This window comes from Loxodonta africana, chromosome 18, assembly GCF_030014295.1.
Source record: "Loxodonta africana isolate mLoxAfr1 chromosome 18, mLoxAfr1.hap2, whole genome shotgun sequence".
Classification (NCBI taxonomy): Eukaryota; Metazoa; Chordata; class Mammalia; order Proboscidea; family Elephantidae; genus Loxodonta; species Loxodonta africana.
In genome coordinates, this window is record NC_087359.1 from 23,822,362 (window position 1) to 23,837,213 (window position 14,852).

A 14,852-nucleotide genomic window follows, 5' to 3' on the forward strand; every position below is an offset into this window, starting at 1 on the left:
GTTATTTTAGTTACTATAGGCCTCCAGTGTATTTTAATATCTAGTAGACCAAGACCAGTTTCTTACTCTTCTTTAATTTTCTTCTTTGTATTTTGGGTTTGTTCTTCCTAATGGCCTGTAGAATCTTTCAGTGACTACAGCAGAAAGAATTTTCCCTTTATATATAATTATTGTTACTATCACATTTTCTAGCTGAGAAACTAATTCTTAGAGGGTTTAGTTTATCTAAGATCATCCTGCAATAGAAAATGGAGGAACTGGAATTTTAGTGCAGGCATTAATTGATTTCAGTAATGTGTGAAACGCAGGTCATTTAATTTAATTGAAAGTATCTTATTGTTCAGATATAATGTGTCATAAGGTTCTTAAGAAAGTCACCTTACTCTGTCCAACAACTTTTTATAATAAAGTTTGACTTTTATTTTGTGGTAAAGCAAACAGAAAAAGGATTCAAAGGATTCTTAGCTACATAATTATTTATATTGATATGTAAATGAAACATGTTTTAAGAAAGAATAGAAAAGTGGGTAAAGAAGGAAATATAAATGGTTTGTGAATATATTTTAGAAGATAATAAAAGCCATGCAGAAAGCTTATGATTTAACATTTGAAAAGTCAGGCTGGCAAATAATTGAGTACGATCACATTTTGTAAATACACATATTTGAATATTTGTATACACACAGGAAACTCTGGTAGCGGAGTGAGTGGTCAAGTGCTACAGCTGCTAACCAAAAGGTCAGCAGTTCAAATCCACCAGGCGCTCCTTGGAAATTCTATGGGCAGTTCTACTCTGTCCTCTAGGGTTGCTATGAGTCAGAATCAACCCAATGGCAATGGGTTTATATACTCAGGCATATACACAGGAAGTAAGTACATTGCAGTGTTAGTATTTGGAATTATGGTTAATTTTATCTTCTTAAATGATTGTATTTATTTTTCAAATGTTCTACAATAATCATGCCGTTTTGACAATTAGGGATAATATTTAATATTATATATATTTTAAGTATTGAAATGTACATGAAATACACAATTAAAATATTTTTAGGATAAATCTTTATTTAATATCATTCTATTTATAATATCAATATTTTATTCTACAAGCAGGCTTATTTTTTGATGTCTATGAAGGTCAAATCACAGCAATTCTGGGTCACAGTAGAGCTGGCAAATCTTCACTGCTGAACATTCTAAATGGATTGTCTATTCCAACAGAAGGTGAGCAAAAATAAATTTCTGGAAGGCAAGCTGTCTGATAATAGAACGAGGTCATGTGTATACTACTCAATTTAAGTTTTGAATTTGATTGCTTTGATGGTGTTTATTTAAAGCTGTTTCCCACAATTACATGATTTGAATGTATTTCCCAAATTTGTAGGAAAATTATTATCATCTTTGTTACATCATTGTGTGATATTCTAGGAAAAATGTGCACTACTCTGGTCATTAATATTTATTAGTTGTTAATTATGCAGTCACCATTTCAGATATTTGTGAACATAGGCTAATATTTTCTTGAATAAGATCTCTAAGAATTAATTAAACACATTATCTTGCTAATATTAAATTGTTTTTATCTTCTGTTCTTAGGATTAGTTACCATCTATAATAGAAAGCTCTCTGAAAAGCAAGACTTGGAGGAAATCAGAAAGATTACTGGAGTTTGTCCTCAATTCAATATTCAAGTTGGCGTACTCACTGTGAAGGAAAATCTCAGGCTGTTTGCTAAAATAAAAGGGATTCAGCCACAGGAAGTGGAGCAAGAGGTAGATAGCCATGCTAGGATTAAACTGAGCTGCCAACGATTTACCAAGTTAAATCATGACCACAGAATTCCCTTCCGTTATTTTCTCCCCCTGCTATGGATTATGGAAACCCTGGTGGCATAGTGGTTAAGAGCTATGGCTGCTAACCAAAAGGTCAGCAGTTTGAATCTATCAGGTGTTCCTTGGAAACCCCGTGGGGCAGTTCTACTGTTCTATAGGATCTGTATAAGTTGAAATCAACTTGACGGCAATGGGTTTACTATGAATTATATTTAGTCAAGGAGATCCTAGACAATATATCTATTTTTTAATGGGCGGTTAAAATTACAAAAGATAAATCATTTTGAATTTTAAGCTTTGTATATTTGTTTTGATAGGTGCAAAGGATTTTATTGGAATTGGACATGCAAAGCATTCAGGATAACCTGGCTAAAAATATAAGTGAAGGACAGAAAAGAAAGCTGACCTTTGGAATTGCCATTTTAGGAGACCCGCAGGTGAGTGAGATTATGAGTGGGGAGACATGCAGATTGATTATCAGTAAAAGTCACACTTTTCCTTTACCACTGAAAGTATTAGGGCTTTCACTGGAAAGCTTTCATTGTCTGGTCCAACAAAAGGTAAGCAAAAAGACATTTCTTAAAGGCGGGGTCCACTGTAACAGAATGAGGTTGTATGTATGCCTCTTATTTTAAGTATTAAAATTGATTGCATAGGAGAAAACATTTTTATTTTTTACTGAACATTGTAAGAAAGCTTATTAGGTTTACAAAGACACTGACATGTTTAACTATGAATAGATATATTGAGGATCCAAAAACCAAAACCCAGTGCCGTCGAGTCGATTCCGACTCATAGCCAATCTACAGGACAGAGTAGAACTGCCCCATAGAGTTTCCAAGGAGCGCCCGGCGTATTCGAACTGCCAACCCTTTGGCTAGCAGCCATAGCACTTAACCACTACGCCGCCAGGGTTAATGGATGGAAAGTCATTATTATTTTTTTTTTGGTTATTATTGTTTTCCAAGCTGTCATGTGGAAGTTCATATGTAAGAAGAGACATGTATATTATATATCTTCATCCTCTGTAGGTTTTGCTATTAGATGAACCAACTGCGGGATTGGATCCCTTTTCAAGACACCGAGTATGGAACCTCCTGAAGGAGCGGAAAACAAACCACGTGATCCTCTTGAGCACCAATTTTACGGATGAGGCTGACATCCTGGCTGGTAATCGCTGGTTTCATTTCAGTATTACAATCACGAAACGGGAAATTTTAAAGTCATTTTTATTCCCAGGGCAAGAGACTCACTCTCATTATCCGTTCCATAGCAGTCTGGAGGATACCAGGATCTAGTCCTACTGGGGGGCTGCTCACTGGCTGTACATTAAGCCTAGTTATGCACACTAATGAAAACAGTATAATTTATTTTCAGATCAACTACTGATGAATTTAAACATCCAAATCTTCTTTAGTATATAGTTGGTTGAGAAATACCACTCAGTCTTTTAGCACCCAGAGTAGAGAATATACCCATGTAACTTATGTTTCCTTAAGGAAGTATTAGAGGGCACAGAAATAAACTGGAGCTCAGGAGCTCACATGGATGCATCAATTTTAATGTGTATTTTAAATTGTAAGATGCACCTTAGCTGTGGTTACACCCCACAGAACACTTTGACAGTCTGAGCTTTGACTCCTCACCTGTATTTTCTACAGAGGGAAGAAATGACCCGTAATTTTCCTTCTCACTTGATTCTCTTTACTCAGATAGAAAAGCAATCATGGCGAATGGGAGGCTGAAGTGTGCAGGCTCTTCTCTCTTTCTGAAGAGAAAATGGGGTCTTGGATATCACTTAAGGTACAGACTCTGAGGACAGACTGGATATGTATGTTTTCAATATTGGAATATCAAAAAAGTAGACAATTTCTGTATTATGTGAAAGCAAATGGACCTTATGCTTCATCTCTGCCATACTGAATTGATCAATGTTTCCCAAATGCTTTTCCTGCCTTTCCGCCTACTTACAACTTTACTAATGCGAACGTTAGACAAAATTTCAGCATTATAAACTGAGCCTGGCTGTTCACAGCAGAACTTACCACTTTTCCAGATAGCTGCTCTGTGCAGCCTAAGCCTCCACCTTCTTTCCGCCCTGCAATTTTCTTGGCTGATCCAAACAACCCTGTAATAGGTTTTTATTCTCTAATAGGACACAAAATCAAATAATTCCATTAGCCAGTATCAAAAGGGAGTTTATCTGGTCATAGAGAAGAGATAGCACTGTGTCTACCAAGCAAGTATATGCCCAGTAAACAAACACACAAAGAAACTCTACAGCCGAACAAACATGGATGGAGGCCAAATTTCTCTACTGGCCACTAATTTCTGATCTCTACATGATAAAAAAAAAAAATTTTTTTTTATGATGTAATAATTCTTTCCTAAGAAGTCTCTTCTGCCTGATCTTTCACTTCCTTCTAATCACCCTCATACCTGATATAGAGTTTAAATTACATTATGCATTTGTTTGTATATTTGTAATTGTTCTGAGTTTATACATCTTCTGTGTATAGATCATAAGATTTTTCGAACCAAGGACATTATTATTCTTATTGTCTCATTTTGTTTTTTCCAAAAGGCCAAGTAAAATAGTATTCAAGGGCTAGATATGCAATAAATACCTAGGAACGATAGCAATGGAAGTAATGCAAATAACTTGCCTTCTCTTTTAAACATCAGTTTGTTCAGAAATGAAGCGTGTGATCCAGAAAAAGTCACATTCTTCATTAATCATCACATCCCTGATGCTACATTAAAAACAGAAAGCAAAGAGAAGCTTGTATATACTTTACCTTTGGAAAGGACAAGTGTATTTCCAGGTAACTTTAATATGATTAAAATGGAATAGAATTGGGGAACAAATGCTTGCATTACTACTACAGTTTTCACTGTCTAATGGATTTGGGTTGTGTCATGTGTTGGGTTCCCCAAGAAGCAGAACCCGAGATGAGGGTATGAGTGCACTTGATTTATTGAGTAACTGATCACTGGAAGCACTGCTGGGGGGATGGGGACATGAACCAGGGAAGGGAAGGAGGAAGCCAAGGAAGGCTGCATTATAGGGCAGGTTACTGTGGTGGATAATTGAGGTTTAACCACACTGGGGATAATAAATGAATAAATAAATAAGTGGGCCCAGAGTTCCAGCACTCCATTCCCTATCCATCATTGGTTGAAGGATGCTACCAGGAGCACTAACTTTCTGACCCTTCCCACTTGCTCTGGCTGGGCATGCTTCTAAGGCCAGAAAAACGCCCGCAGGCAGGGGTTCTTAACAAGGAAATTTGCTGTGTAAGGTGAATGCCGAAGGGATATGGTGGGGCATGAATGGTGTCTGCTGTAGGTTTCTTTTTGTATTTTAATTCAATTGTGTATGTATTTATATTACAGAGAGTAACACAGTTTGTTTATCCTACAAAAGTGTTCACTCAACACGAATTCCCAGCCTGCGGGATAGTGGTACCAACCAAGGCTTTCCTTTATAAGTAAACCTTGTTGTTGTGGTGTGCTGTCAAGTTGATTCTGACCCATAGTGACCCTACAGGACAGAGTAGAACTGCCCCACAGGGTTTCCAAGGCTGTAGTCTTTATGGGAGCAGACTGCCACATCTTTCTTCCATGAAGCAGACCTTTCTTTTAGCAGCCAAGCTCTTTAACCACTGTGCCACCAGGGCTCCTTAAGTAAACTTAATAACTACTAATTCTTTGTACAGTGCTTACTGTGTGTTGGGCACTGTTCTAATGAATTCATATATATCAGTTTATAATCCTTACAACCACCTTATGAGGTGGGTGCTATAATTTTCCCTATCTTATAAAAAAGGAAATGTGTTTCATTCACTTCTGATTTAAACATTTAGTTTATTAAAGGTTTAACAGTCCTGATTTAAATAGATTCTTTCAGATAACTCAGTCTCATCAGGCAAATACTCAGGGATTCAGACTTAAGCTCCATCTCCAAGGTTCCTCAGGCCTGACCTATGTTATTCTGTTCCTTTGACTAATGCCCCGTGATGTACAACTGGCTCACCTTCTTTTGGGGCTGGGGAAGGGACATAGGGAGTTATATGCTGGTACCACAACTGGAATATGTCACTTAGTCCTGGTGTTGACATCTCAGCTCATGGCAGCCTCTTGCAAGCCCAGTGGTATATTTAGCCCCTGTATCTCCTCGCCAGGACATGAGGGAGCTCCCATGTGCGTGCAGGCTATGGGCAAACAGTGGTGCTATAGCCTCACCTTCTTGGGCCTCTCAGTAATATTGCTGGTATGTTACGCCACCTGGTGTAGAAATTGGCACTTAAGAGGCTTCTTCTGTAAGCTTACATCCTCATCCAAATACCCCCATGTAAGAGAGCCACAATAAATGTTTGTCGAGAGCTGGATATATAAAAGGCACTGAGAATACAGCAAGGTCCCTAGGTGGCACAAATGCCTTGTACTCAGCTGCTAACCTGAAGGTTGGCAGTTCAAAGCCACCCAGTGATGCCATGGAGAAGTCCTGGTAAGCTGTTTCCATAACGATTACAGCCAAAAAACCCCATGGAGCAGTTCTATTCTGTAACACATGGGGTCTCATGAGTCAGATTTGACTCAATGACAACAAACAACAACACGAATACAGTGTTAAAATAAGATATGTGTATCCCTACCCTCATGGAGCCTACATTTCATTAGGTGGGGAGAAGTACACACACACAATAAACAAAACTGTGAGATAGTGAGAGGGGATGGAACTCAGGACACAATGGAAGAGTTATTAGCCTTTGACAGGAGCAACTACAAGTCTTGCACCAATATAAGAAGAAAGACCCAGAATGTGGTTGAGATACACATTGATTTGTGGTGTGGTATTGAGCAGATGATGCTCTTTTGATTGCTTGTATTTCCTCAGAAATTTGCAGGAAGTTCACAAGCTGAGAAAGAAGATGGTGTGCAGAAGAGTTGGTTAAAGAGAGATAGGTCCAAAATTTAGTAGTTTCAGAGAGTGAAATTCTACTGAAATGTTGCTTTTGATTAATGTGATATTCTAAGTACATTTTTTTTCTGAATGATTTTCTGCATCAACTTTTAAATAAGTGTTAATTTATTAGCTTTAGCCATTCATGTGGGTTTTTTTCCCCCAAATATATCTATTATTGTCCATTGTCTTAGACCTTTTCAGTGACCTCGATAAGTGTTCTGGTGAGGGGGTGATGACTTATGACATTTACATGTCAACTCTGAGTGAAGTCTTGGCGAAACTAGAAGGAAAATCAACTATCAAACAAGGTAAAACCATTTGTGTAATTCATAGAAAATCAATCTCTAGATGATCATGTATCAATTTAATATACATAATTTCTTATGTATGATTCAGAATAAGGAATGTGATTAATTCCAGATTTGGCTTTGCTATTGGAGCCCTGGTGCTGCAGTGCTTAAGACCTCGGCTGCTAACCAAAAGGTTGGCAGTTCAAATCCATCAGCTGCTCCTTGGAATCTCTATGGGACAGTTCTACTCTGTCCTGTAGGGTTGCTAAGAGTTGGAATCAACTCAACGGCAACAGATTTGGTTTTTTACAAGATCATTGTTTCCTAAACATCATTACTAGTATGCACACAGATTGCCTCTTGGAATAAACTGAATTTTTCTTTAGAAACTATCTGCCTCCAATTTCAGCAGTTTTCTCGTAATCCTCAGATGCTCACTGCTTCTAGGGTACATGGAGGCTATGAAGAAGATCTCAATCAGGACCATGAGGTCTGAGCAGATATTTCTCGTAAAAATTTTCTTGTAGGTTGTTAATATACAAATTTCCACTAAGGTCTTAACGGGAAGAAGGCTTGTGATTGTCTTCTGTATATTTTAATGGTGACAATAACAACAGCTCCCATTTATGTGTCCTTATTCAGTAAACTTAGTGATAAAATATGCAAGATTCGTAACAAAATAAGAATTTACTAAAGATTAACCTCATTATACCCAGTCTTTGAAAAGGGATAGAAGGTCCCATATAAAACAATATTCTGAGGGATTTCAAGAGATCTTCTCCATAGGAATAAAAAAAAAAATAGTCAGTTATAAATACTAAAATAGCTACTATGAGCAACGTGTGGATATATTGCATTACTTCCTACAATAAACTTTCCAACAATTGCCATTGCACCATTTTACAGATTATAGGATCAGACCTAAGAGTAGTTAAGTGATTTGCCTTAAATAACATGTTTTTTTTTTTTTAGTTTTTTTTTAACATGTTAGTAAATCATATATCCACCACTTACATGTTGCTGTGATGCTTGAAGGTATGCCACAAGTATTCAAATACCAGCAGGGTCACCCGTGGTGGAAGGGTTTCAGCTGAGCTTCCAGACTAAGACAGACTAGGAAGAAGGACCTGGCTGTCTACTTCTGAAAAGAATTAACCAATGAAAACCTTATGAATAGCAGCAGAACATTGTCTGATATAGTGCTGAAAGATGAGCCCCTCAGGTTGGAAGGCACTCAAGAGATGACTGGGGAAGAGCTGCCCCCTCAAAGTAGAGTTGACTTTAATGACATGGATGGAGTAGCTTTCATGACCTTCTTTTGCTGATGTGGCACAACTCAAAATGAGAAGAAACAGCTACAAACATCCATTTATAATGGGAATGTGGAATGTAAGAAGTATGTATCTAGGAAAATTGGGAGTGATCAAAAATGAAATAGAACATAAAGACAGATATCCTAGGCATTAGTGAGCTGAAATGGACTGGTATTGGCCATTTTAAGTTGGATAATCATATGGTCTACTGTGCCGGAAATGACAAATTGAAGAGGATTAGCATCACATTCATCATCAAAAAGAACATTTCCAAGATCTATCCCGAAGTACAATGCTGTCAGATAGGATAACATCCATAGGATAACACCTACAAGGAAGACTGGTTAATACAACTATTATTCAAATTTACACACCAACCACTAAGGCCAAAGATGAAGAAATTGAAGATCTTTACCAACTTCTGCAGTCTGAAATTGATTAAACATGCAATCAAGATGCATTGATAATTACTGGTCACTGGAATGTGAAAGCTGTCCATTCAGAGAATAAGCATCAGTAGTTGGAAAATAAGACCTTGGTGATAGAAAGGACACTGGAGATCGCATGATAAAATTTTGCAAGACCAATGACTTTTTCACTGCAAATACCTTTCTTTTAACAACATAAATGGCAACTGGACCTCACAGATGGAATACACAAGAATCAAATTGACTACAGCAGTGGAAAGAGAAGATGGAGAAGCTCAACATCATCAGTCAGAACAAGGCTAGGGCCAACTGCGGAACAGACAGAACAGACCATCAATTGCTCCTGTGCAAGGTCAAGTTGAAGCTGAAGAAAATTAGAGAAAGTCCGTGAGAGCTGAAGTACGTGATCTTGAGTATATCCCACCTGAATTTAGAGATCATCTTGAGAATAGATTTGATGTATTAAACACTAATGACCAAAGGCCAGACAAGCTGTGAAATGACATCAAGGACTTACTGATGAGGATCAAAGACCACAGCCTTCAGTATGGATTACACCTTAACATAAAGAGAACAAAAATCCTCACAACTAGACTGATAAACAACATCATGATAAATGGAGAAAAGATTGACTAGACAAGGATTTCATTTTACCTGGATCTACAATCAACACCCATGGAAGCACTAGTCAAGAAATCGAATAATGTATTTCATTGGGCAAGTCTGCTGCAAAAGACCTCTTTAAAGGGTTAAAAAGCAAAGCAATCACTTTAAGGACTAAGGTGTGCCTGACTCAAGTCCTGGCATTTTCAATCACCTCATATGTATGGGAAAGCTGGACAATGAATAAGGAAGACTGAAGAAGAATTGACGCCTTTGAATTATGGTGTTGGTGAAGAATACTGAATATACAATGGGCTGCTAGAAGAATGAACAAGCCTGTCTTGGAAAAAAGATAGCCAGAGTGCTCTTTGGAAGTGAGGATGGCACTTCTTCTCATGTACTTTGGACATGTTATCAGGAGGGACCAGTCCCTGGAGAAGCACATCATGCTTGGTAAAGAAGAGAAGAAAAAAAAAAAAAAAGAGGAAGACCTTTAACGAGATGGCCGGACACAGTGGCTGCAACAATGGGCTCAAGCATAACAACGATTGTGAGGGTGGCACAGGACTAGGCAGAGTTATGTTCTGTTGCACATGGGGTCGCTGTGAGGTGGAAGCAACTCAGTGGCACTTAACAGCAACAACAACAAGTCATGTATGTGGGATTCTGGTACAGCTTTGGTAGTTCCAGAACTGGTGATCTTTCACCTACACTAACTTATTGATACTTTGATAACAGACATTTAGGCATTTATTGGTGTTTCTATGGAGAAGATTTCTGGAAATCCTTCAGAATATTGTTCTATATGGAACTTTCTATCCCTTTTCCAAGACTGGGTATAATGAGATAGTTCTTTAGCAAATTCTTCTTATTTTGGTATGAATCCAATATATATTATCACTAAGTTTATTGAATAAGGACGCCAAAAACGTAATTTGTTGCTTATATTGTTTGCATGGTAACCTCAAACGTTCTAAAGCAATTTTTAATATTACTAAAAAGAGAAAATGTGATGCCCCAAGGTTACATTAATAATTTGTGTGCGTGTGTGTGTAGATTTTGAACAGGCGGAGGTGAAAAGAGACCCAGGAAGCCTAGATGACTTGGAGGCGGCTTGCTCTTCTCTCCCTGAAACGCCGAAGGCTGTGAGTGACATGGCCCTCTGGAGACAGCAGGTCTGTGCCATAGCAAGGCTCCGTTTCTTAAAGCTAAAACATGGAAAGAAAGAACTTTTGACCCTGTGAGTACTATCATATACTTTGGTTTTGTGAGCCAACGAGTTTCAAAAGAGGTTCAAGCCAGAAGAGCATTCAGAACTAGAATATGAAGTCCAACATTCCTTCCAGGGCATGAAGGCAGCACATGATTTTACTGACAGTGAGAACACCTGTATGTTAGCACTTGATTCGGCTTTTGCACACGTGTATTTAGTTTTCATAGTTTGATAGCCTGGTGTTTATGTAGTCATACCTTTCCATAGTGTGCTAATATATGACTTTCGAATGTTTAGCGCCTAGAAATATGGCTGTTGTAGAGTAAAACTGGCACTCAACAAATATTTGTGGGATGACTATGAATGCATTAAACTACTGTAGATTCATAATGTAATGTTTCCTTATTATTAGATTATTCGTGTTTGGAATTGCAGCATTGCCTTTGATTGTGGAAATGATACTTTATGCCATATTAAATCAAAATGGCGATTTGGAATTTAAACCTGATTTGTATTTCCTGTCTCCTGGCCAACTCCCCCAGGAGCCTCATACCAGCCTATTGGTCATCAATAACACAGGTGAACCGAAAAATAAAATTTCAATCCAGAAATTAATTATTTTTATTGTTAAATAGCACATGCTTGGGGAAAAAGCAAATCAGAAGGGAAGAAAATGTGCATTTGAACTTTATAAAAAGAACTTATGAGGAACAGTGCTTAAAGTTTGCTCTGATTTGGGGGATGATGGGAATGGCAAGGAAGATATAAGGAAACTGGATCACCATGCGACCTTGCAGAGCAGAGCTGCCTGTCTACCTGCCTACTCTAAGATATTATGTGTGAGAGAAATAAACTTCTATCTTGGCTGAATGATTTATTTTGAGATATTTGGGAGAATTTCTGTGTCATAGGCCAATATTATTATTGTTATGCCCAAAGAAACATATATGTAATATGCTATGAACATTGACTTTAAATTGTATATGGGAGCTATTTAAAGCATTTGACTCGTATTTTCTTGCTCTTATATGGCTTTCTGTTATTTATTACATACTAGAATCAAATATTGAAGATTTTATACATGCGCTGAAAGATCAGAATATAGTTTTGGAAGTAGATGACTTTGAAAATAGAAATGGAACTGACGACCACTCATACAATGGAGCTATCATAGTTTCTGGTAAACAAAAGGTATGTTTGTCTCTTGTTTTCACTTTTATGGAAACAACAACAAAACCAAGAATTGCTACATTCTAACTGCTTTAAAATCTGCAGGAAGCCAACTCAGTCAGGATATAGCAGTATGATTCAGGAAAACATTTGGCTCACTATTAAATAAACTGTGAAATTTAGATAATTTTTTTTGTACAACATTTTATACCTTCGCTTTGTTTTGCATTAGATGCTCTTTACATTTGAAAGTAGCTAAATTTAGTTGCATTAGTCAAAAAATAAAAAATATTAGCACTTACAGTTATCAGCCAAATATAATTATGAATTTGAAGAATTTTATTAAATGCTTAACTTTCCAATGTTTTTATATATTGAGAAAATACACTGAAAAGTAAAATAGCCACATGAAATCTCTGAGAAAAGTGTTCCGAGTCTACTATCTTCGCATTTTTCAACTTGGGCGAACTAGTTCGAACAGTAGTCGCCAAGAATCAAGACTGTTGAAAATGCACCTAATCATAAGTAGAAGAACTCCTGAGTCTTTTTTGCACTTCAGTAAAAAACTGAGGGACCAAGTCAAAGAAAGCTTCCTCTTTATGCCTCCATTCAAGGGAAATAAAAAAACAAAAACAAAAATGGAAGCCATTGCAGACGTATCATAGAATTAAGTTCTAACCAAACTAAATACATAATAAAAAATTTAACCTCTTGGCACCCACTTGGTGCTTTCCATATTGCTTGTCTAACACATTTGCTGCATGAACCATTGGTAATAATTGAACCATATCGAACTGATCAATGAAGCCATAAACATTTTCATAAACCTGAAATGCATAAATATTGTCTTAGTGTGAAATGCTTCATTGGTGAAGTAACCATGAGTATTTTAAGAATCTCATCTGCTTTTCAGAAAGTCAGTGTCCCTTTGCTTGCTCACCATAAACTGACAGTGTCTCCCTGCCTGTGCCACTCTCAAAGTTTGTGAGCTGACGTTTCCTTATCTGCAAAATGGGGGGAAATGATCTAAAAGGAGTAATTTTTAATAATATCTTAAAGTGAGTCGATGCTGACACTGTGCTAGGTTCTGATATGCATTATCTCATTTACATCATATTACAACCCATTTATTGCTTCCTTTCACAGGTGAGACAGCTAAAGCTCAGAAAGGTCAATTAACCTGAAGACACTCACACAGCTAGAATGTGGCACTTTTACGGTCTTATATACCAAAAGCTTTCTTTGTTCTTTAAGGATTTAGACTTAATACTATTTATTTTGTGTTTTCTTCTTTTTTGGTTTATTACAAGGATTATAGATTTTCAGTTGTGTGCAATACCAAGAGGCTTCACTGTTTTCCTGTGCTTTTGAATATTGTTAGCAATGGACTACTTGGAATGTTTAATCTTACAAAATATATTCGAATTGAAAGAGACATGCTGTTTTCTGTAAGTATTGCATTTACTCCTTCTGAACAATCAGAAATTTGACAAGTAACCTGTGTTTTCCCTCTTCAGATTTTAGATATTAACAATTCATTGTTAATCCTAAAAATTATTTTATATTAACATTTTAAACAAAGTATACCTAACACAATAAGATTCTTCCCCCACCCTCACCCCACCCCCAGTCGGTCAGTATCAAAGAATTGTCACGAAGGAATACCCTTCAATATAATGTCATATTCTTCTAGAGAACCTTCTGCAAATTTATACACACTTATGGAAGAAATGTAGTAGAGACAGACAGAGAGAGAAGCCAAAATTGGAAATTGGCAGTACTTATAACTCAGCTTTAGATTTTCATAAGTATAATATAATTTGCCAGTGGACCCTCCATTGACTATATGGAAAGTGAGTTGACTAAATGTGAAGGAAAATGTGCAGTTCTGGGCCAGTATATTTTTCAAATTCATTCCTTCCCCTACCCATGGTCGTTCTACAGTGCAGGAAGGTCTGATCCACACAGCTGCATTTTCAGGATTCTGTGGCACAGTAGTGATTTGCTTGGCTGCTACCTGAAAGGTCGGCAGTTCAAACCCACCAGCTGCTCCAAGGGAGAAAGATGTGGCAATACGCTTCCATAAAGATTAGAGCCTTGGAAACTGTGGGGCAGTTCTGCTCTGTTCTGTAGGGTCGCTATGAGTCAGAATTGACTAGACAGCAATGGATTGGTTGGGTTGTTTGTATCAGCTGGTTATAGGCAGGTTTAGACAACGGAAACGCTGGTGGGAAACAGGAGAGCAGGAGGACCCCGCCACCCGGGCTCCAGTCACATCACTTCCTTCCTTTGTCCCTCTAGCCCAAGGGTGACAGGAGAACTCAAAGGAGTGGCATCTGAAGGGAACTCACCAGCAGTGGGCAAGCGAGAAAGCGGGACCAGCAGGTGGCAAAAACAGACTTGTTAGCTTCCCTTGGTGTTTTAGTATCTTCATGCCAGTACCTGTCTGCATGGGATCAGAGTGGTCCAAGGTACCCATGGCTACTCTTACAGGCATCCCTTAGTCACGCAAACCTTTCGTCCTTGGTCATTCCTGGAATGATGTTCACACATTCTCCCACCTAGTGGAAAACTGGACTTATGGATGTAGCTGCCATGCCCTTAAATAAAGTTTAAGAGTTGAAGGACTACTTTGAGAGGAGCTATCACTCTGCTCTCCTGTAATTAATGTGCAGGAAGCAGGTCTGTGCACTGCTGGTGCATAAGACCAGTCTCAGACAGGTCCTGTTTGGGAATAGTGATTTAAAGTTCTTAAGGATGGGTTCATTGGTGTCTGTCTTAGTTTCCTAAAGCTGCTGTAACAGAAATACCACAAGGGGGTGGCTTTAAACAACAGAAGTTTACTTCCTCACAGGAAGGAGGCTAAAAGTCCAAATCAGGGTCTTGATCCTGTTGATTCCTTCTTTGTTGGTAGCTGCAAGCATTCCTCTGTCCTTGATGATCCTCACAAGGCTCCTGTCTTCTCCAGTATGTGCTTGCTCTGTTTATAACTCAGAAGTGATTGAGTTTAGGACAAACCCTACACTGATATGCGTTT

General features: G+C 37.9%; 1 protein-coding gene across 9 annotated transcripts in view; it reads left to right on the forward strand.

Moving 5' to 3' along the window:
- Positions 1–14,852, forward strand: part of ABCA6 (ATP binding cassette subfamily A member 6) — a 64,022-nt gene that overhangs the window by 28,036 nt on the left and 21,134 nt on the right. For 8 of the 9 annotated variants that reach the window (XM_064270830.1, XM_064270831.1, XM_064270828.1 and 5 more), the window contains 11 exons: positions 1,108–1,221; positions 1,594–1,769; positions 2,147–2,266; positions 2,861–2,999; positions 3,542–3,632; positions 4,515–4,654; positions 6,990–7,106; positions 10,489–10,672; positions 11,058–11,224; positions 11,703–11,836; positions 13,126–13,263. In XM_064270830.1, coding sequence (XP_064126900.1) covers positions 1,108–1,221; positions 1,594–1,769; positions 2,147–2,266; positions 2,861–2,999; positions 3,542–3,632; positions 4,515–4,654; positions 6,990–7,106; positions 10,489–10,672; positions 11,058–11,224; positions 11,703–11,836; positions 13,126–13,263 — 1,520 coding nt within the window. The remainder of the gene's footprint in view (positions 1–1,107; positions 1,222–1,593; positions 1,770–2,146; positions 2,267–2,860; positions 3,000–3,541; positions 3,633–4,514; positions 4,655–6,989; positions 7,107–10,488; positions 10,673–11,057; positions 11,225–11,702; positions 11,837–13,125; positions 13,264–14,852) is intronic. The other variant, XM_064270829.1, reaches the window with a different exon arrangement.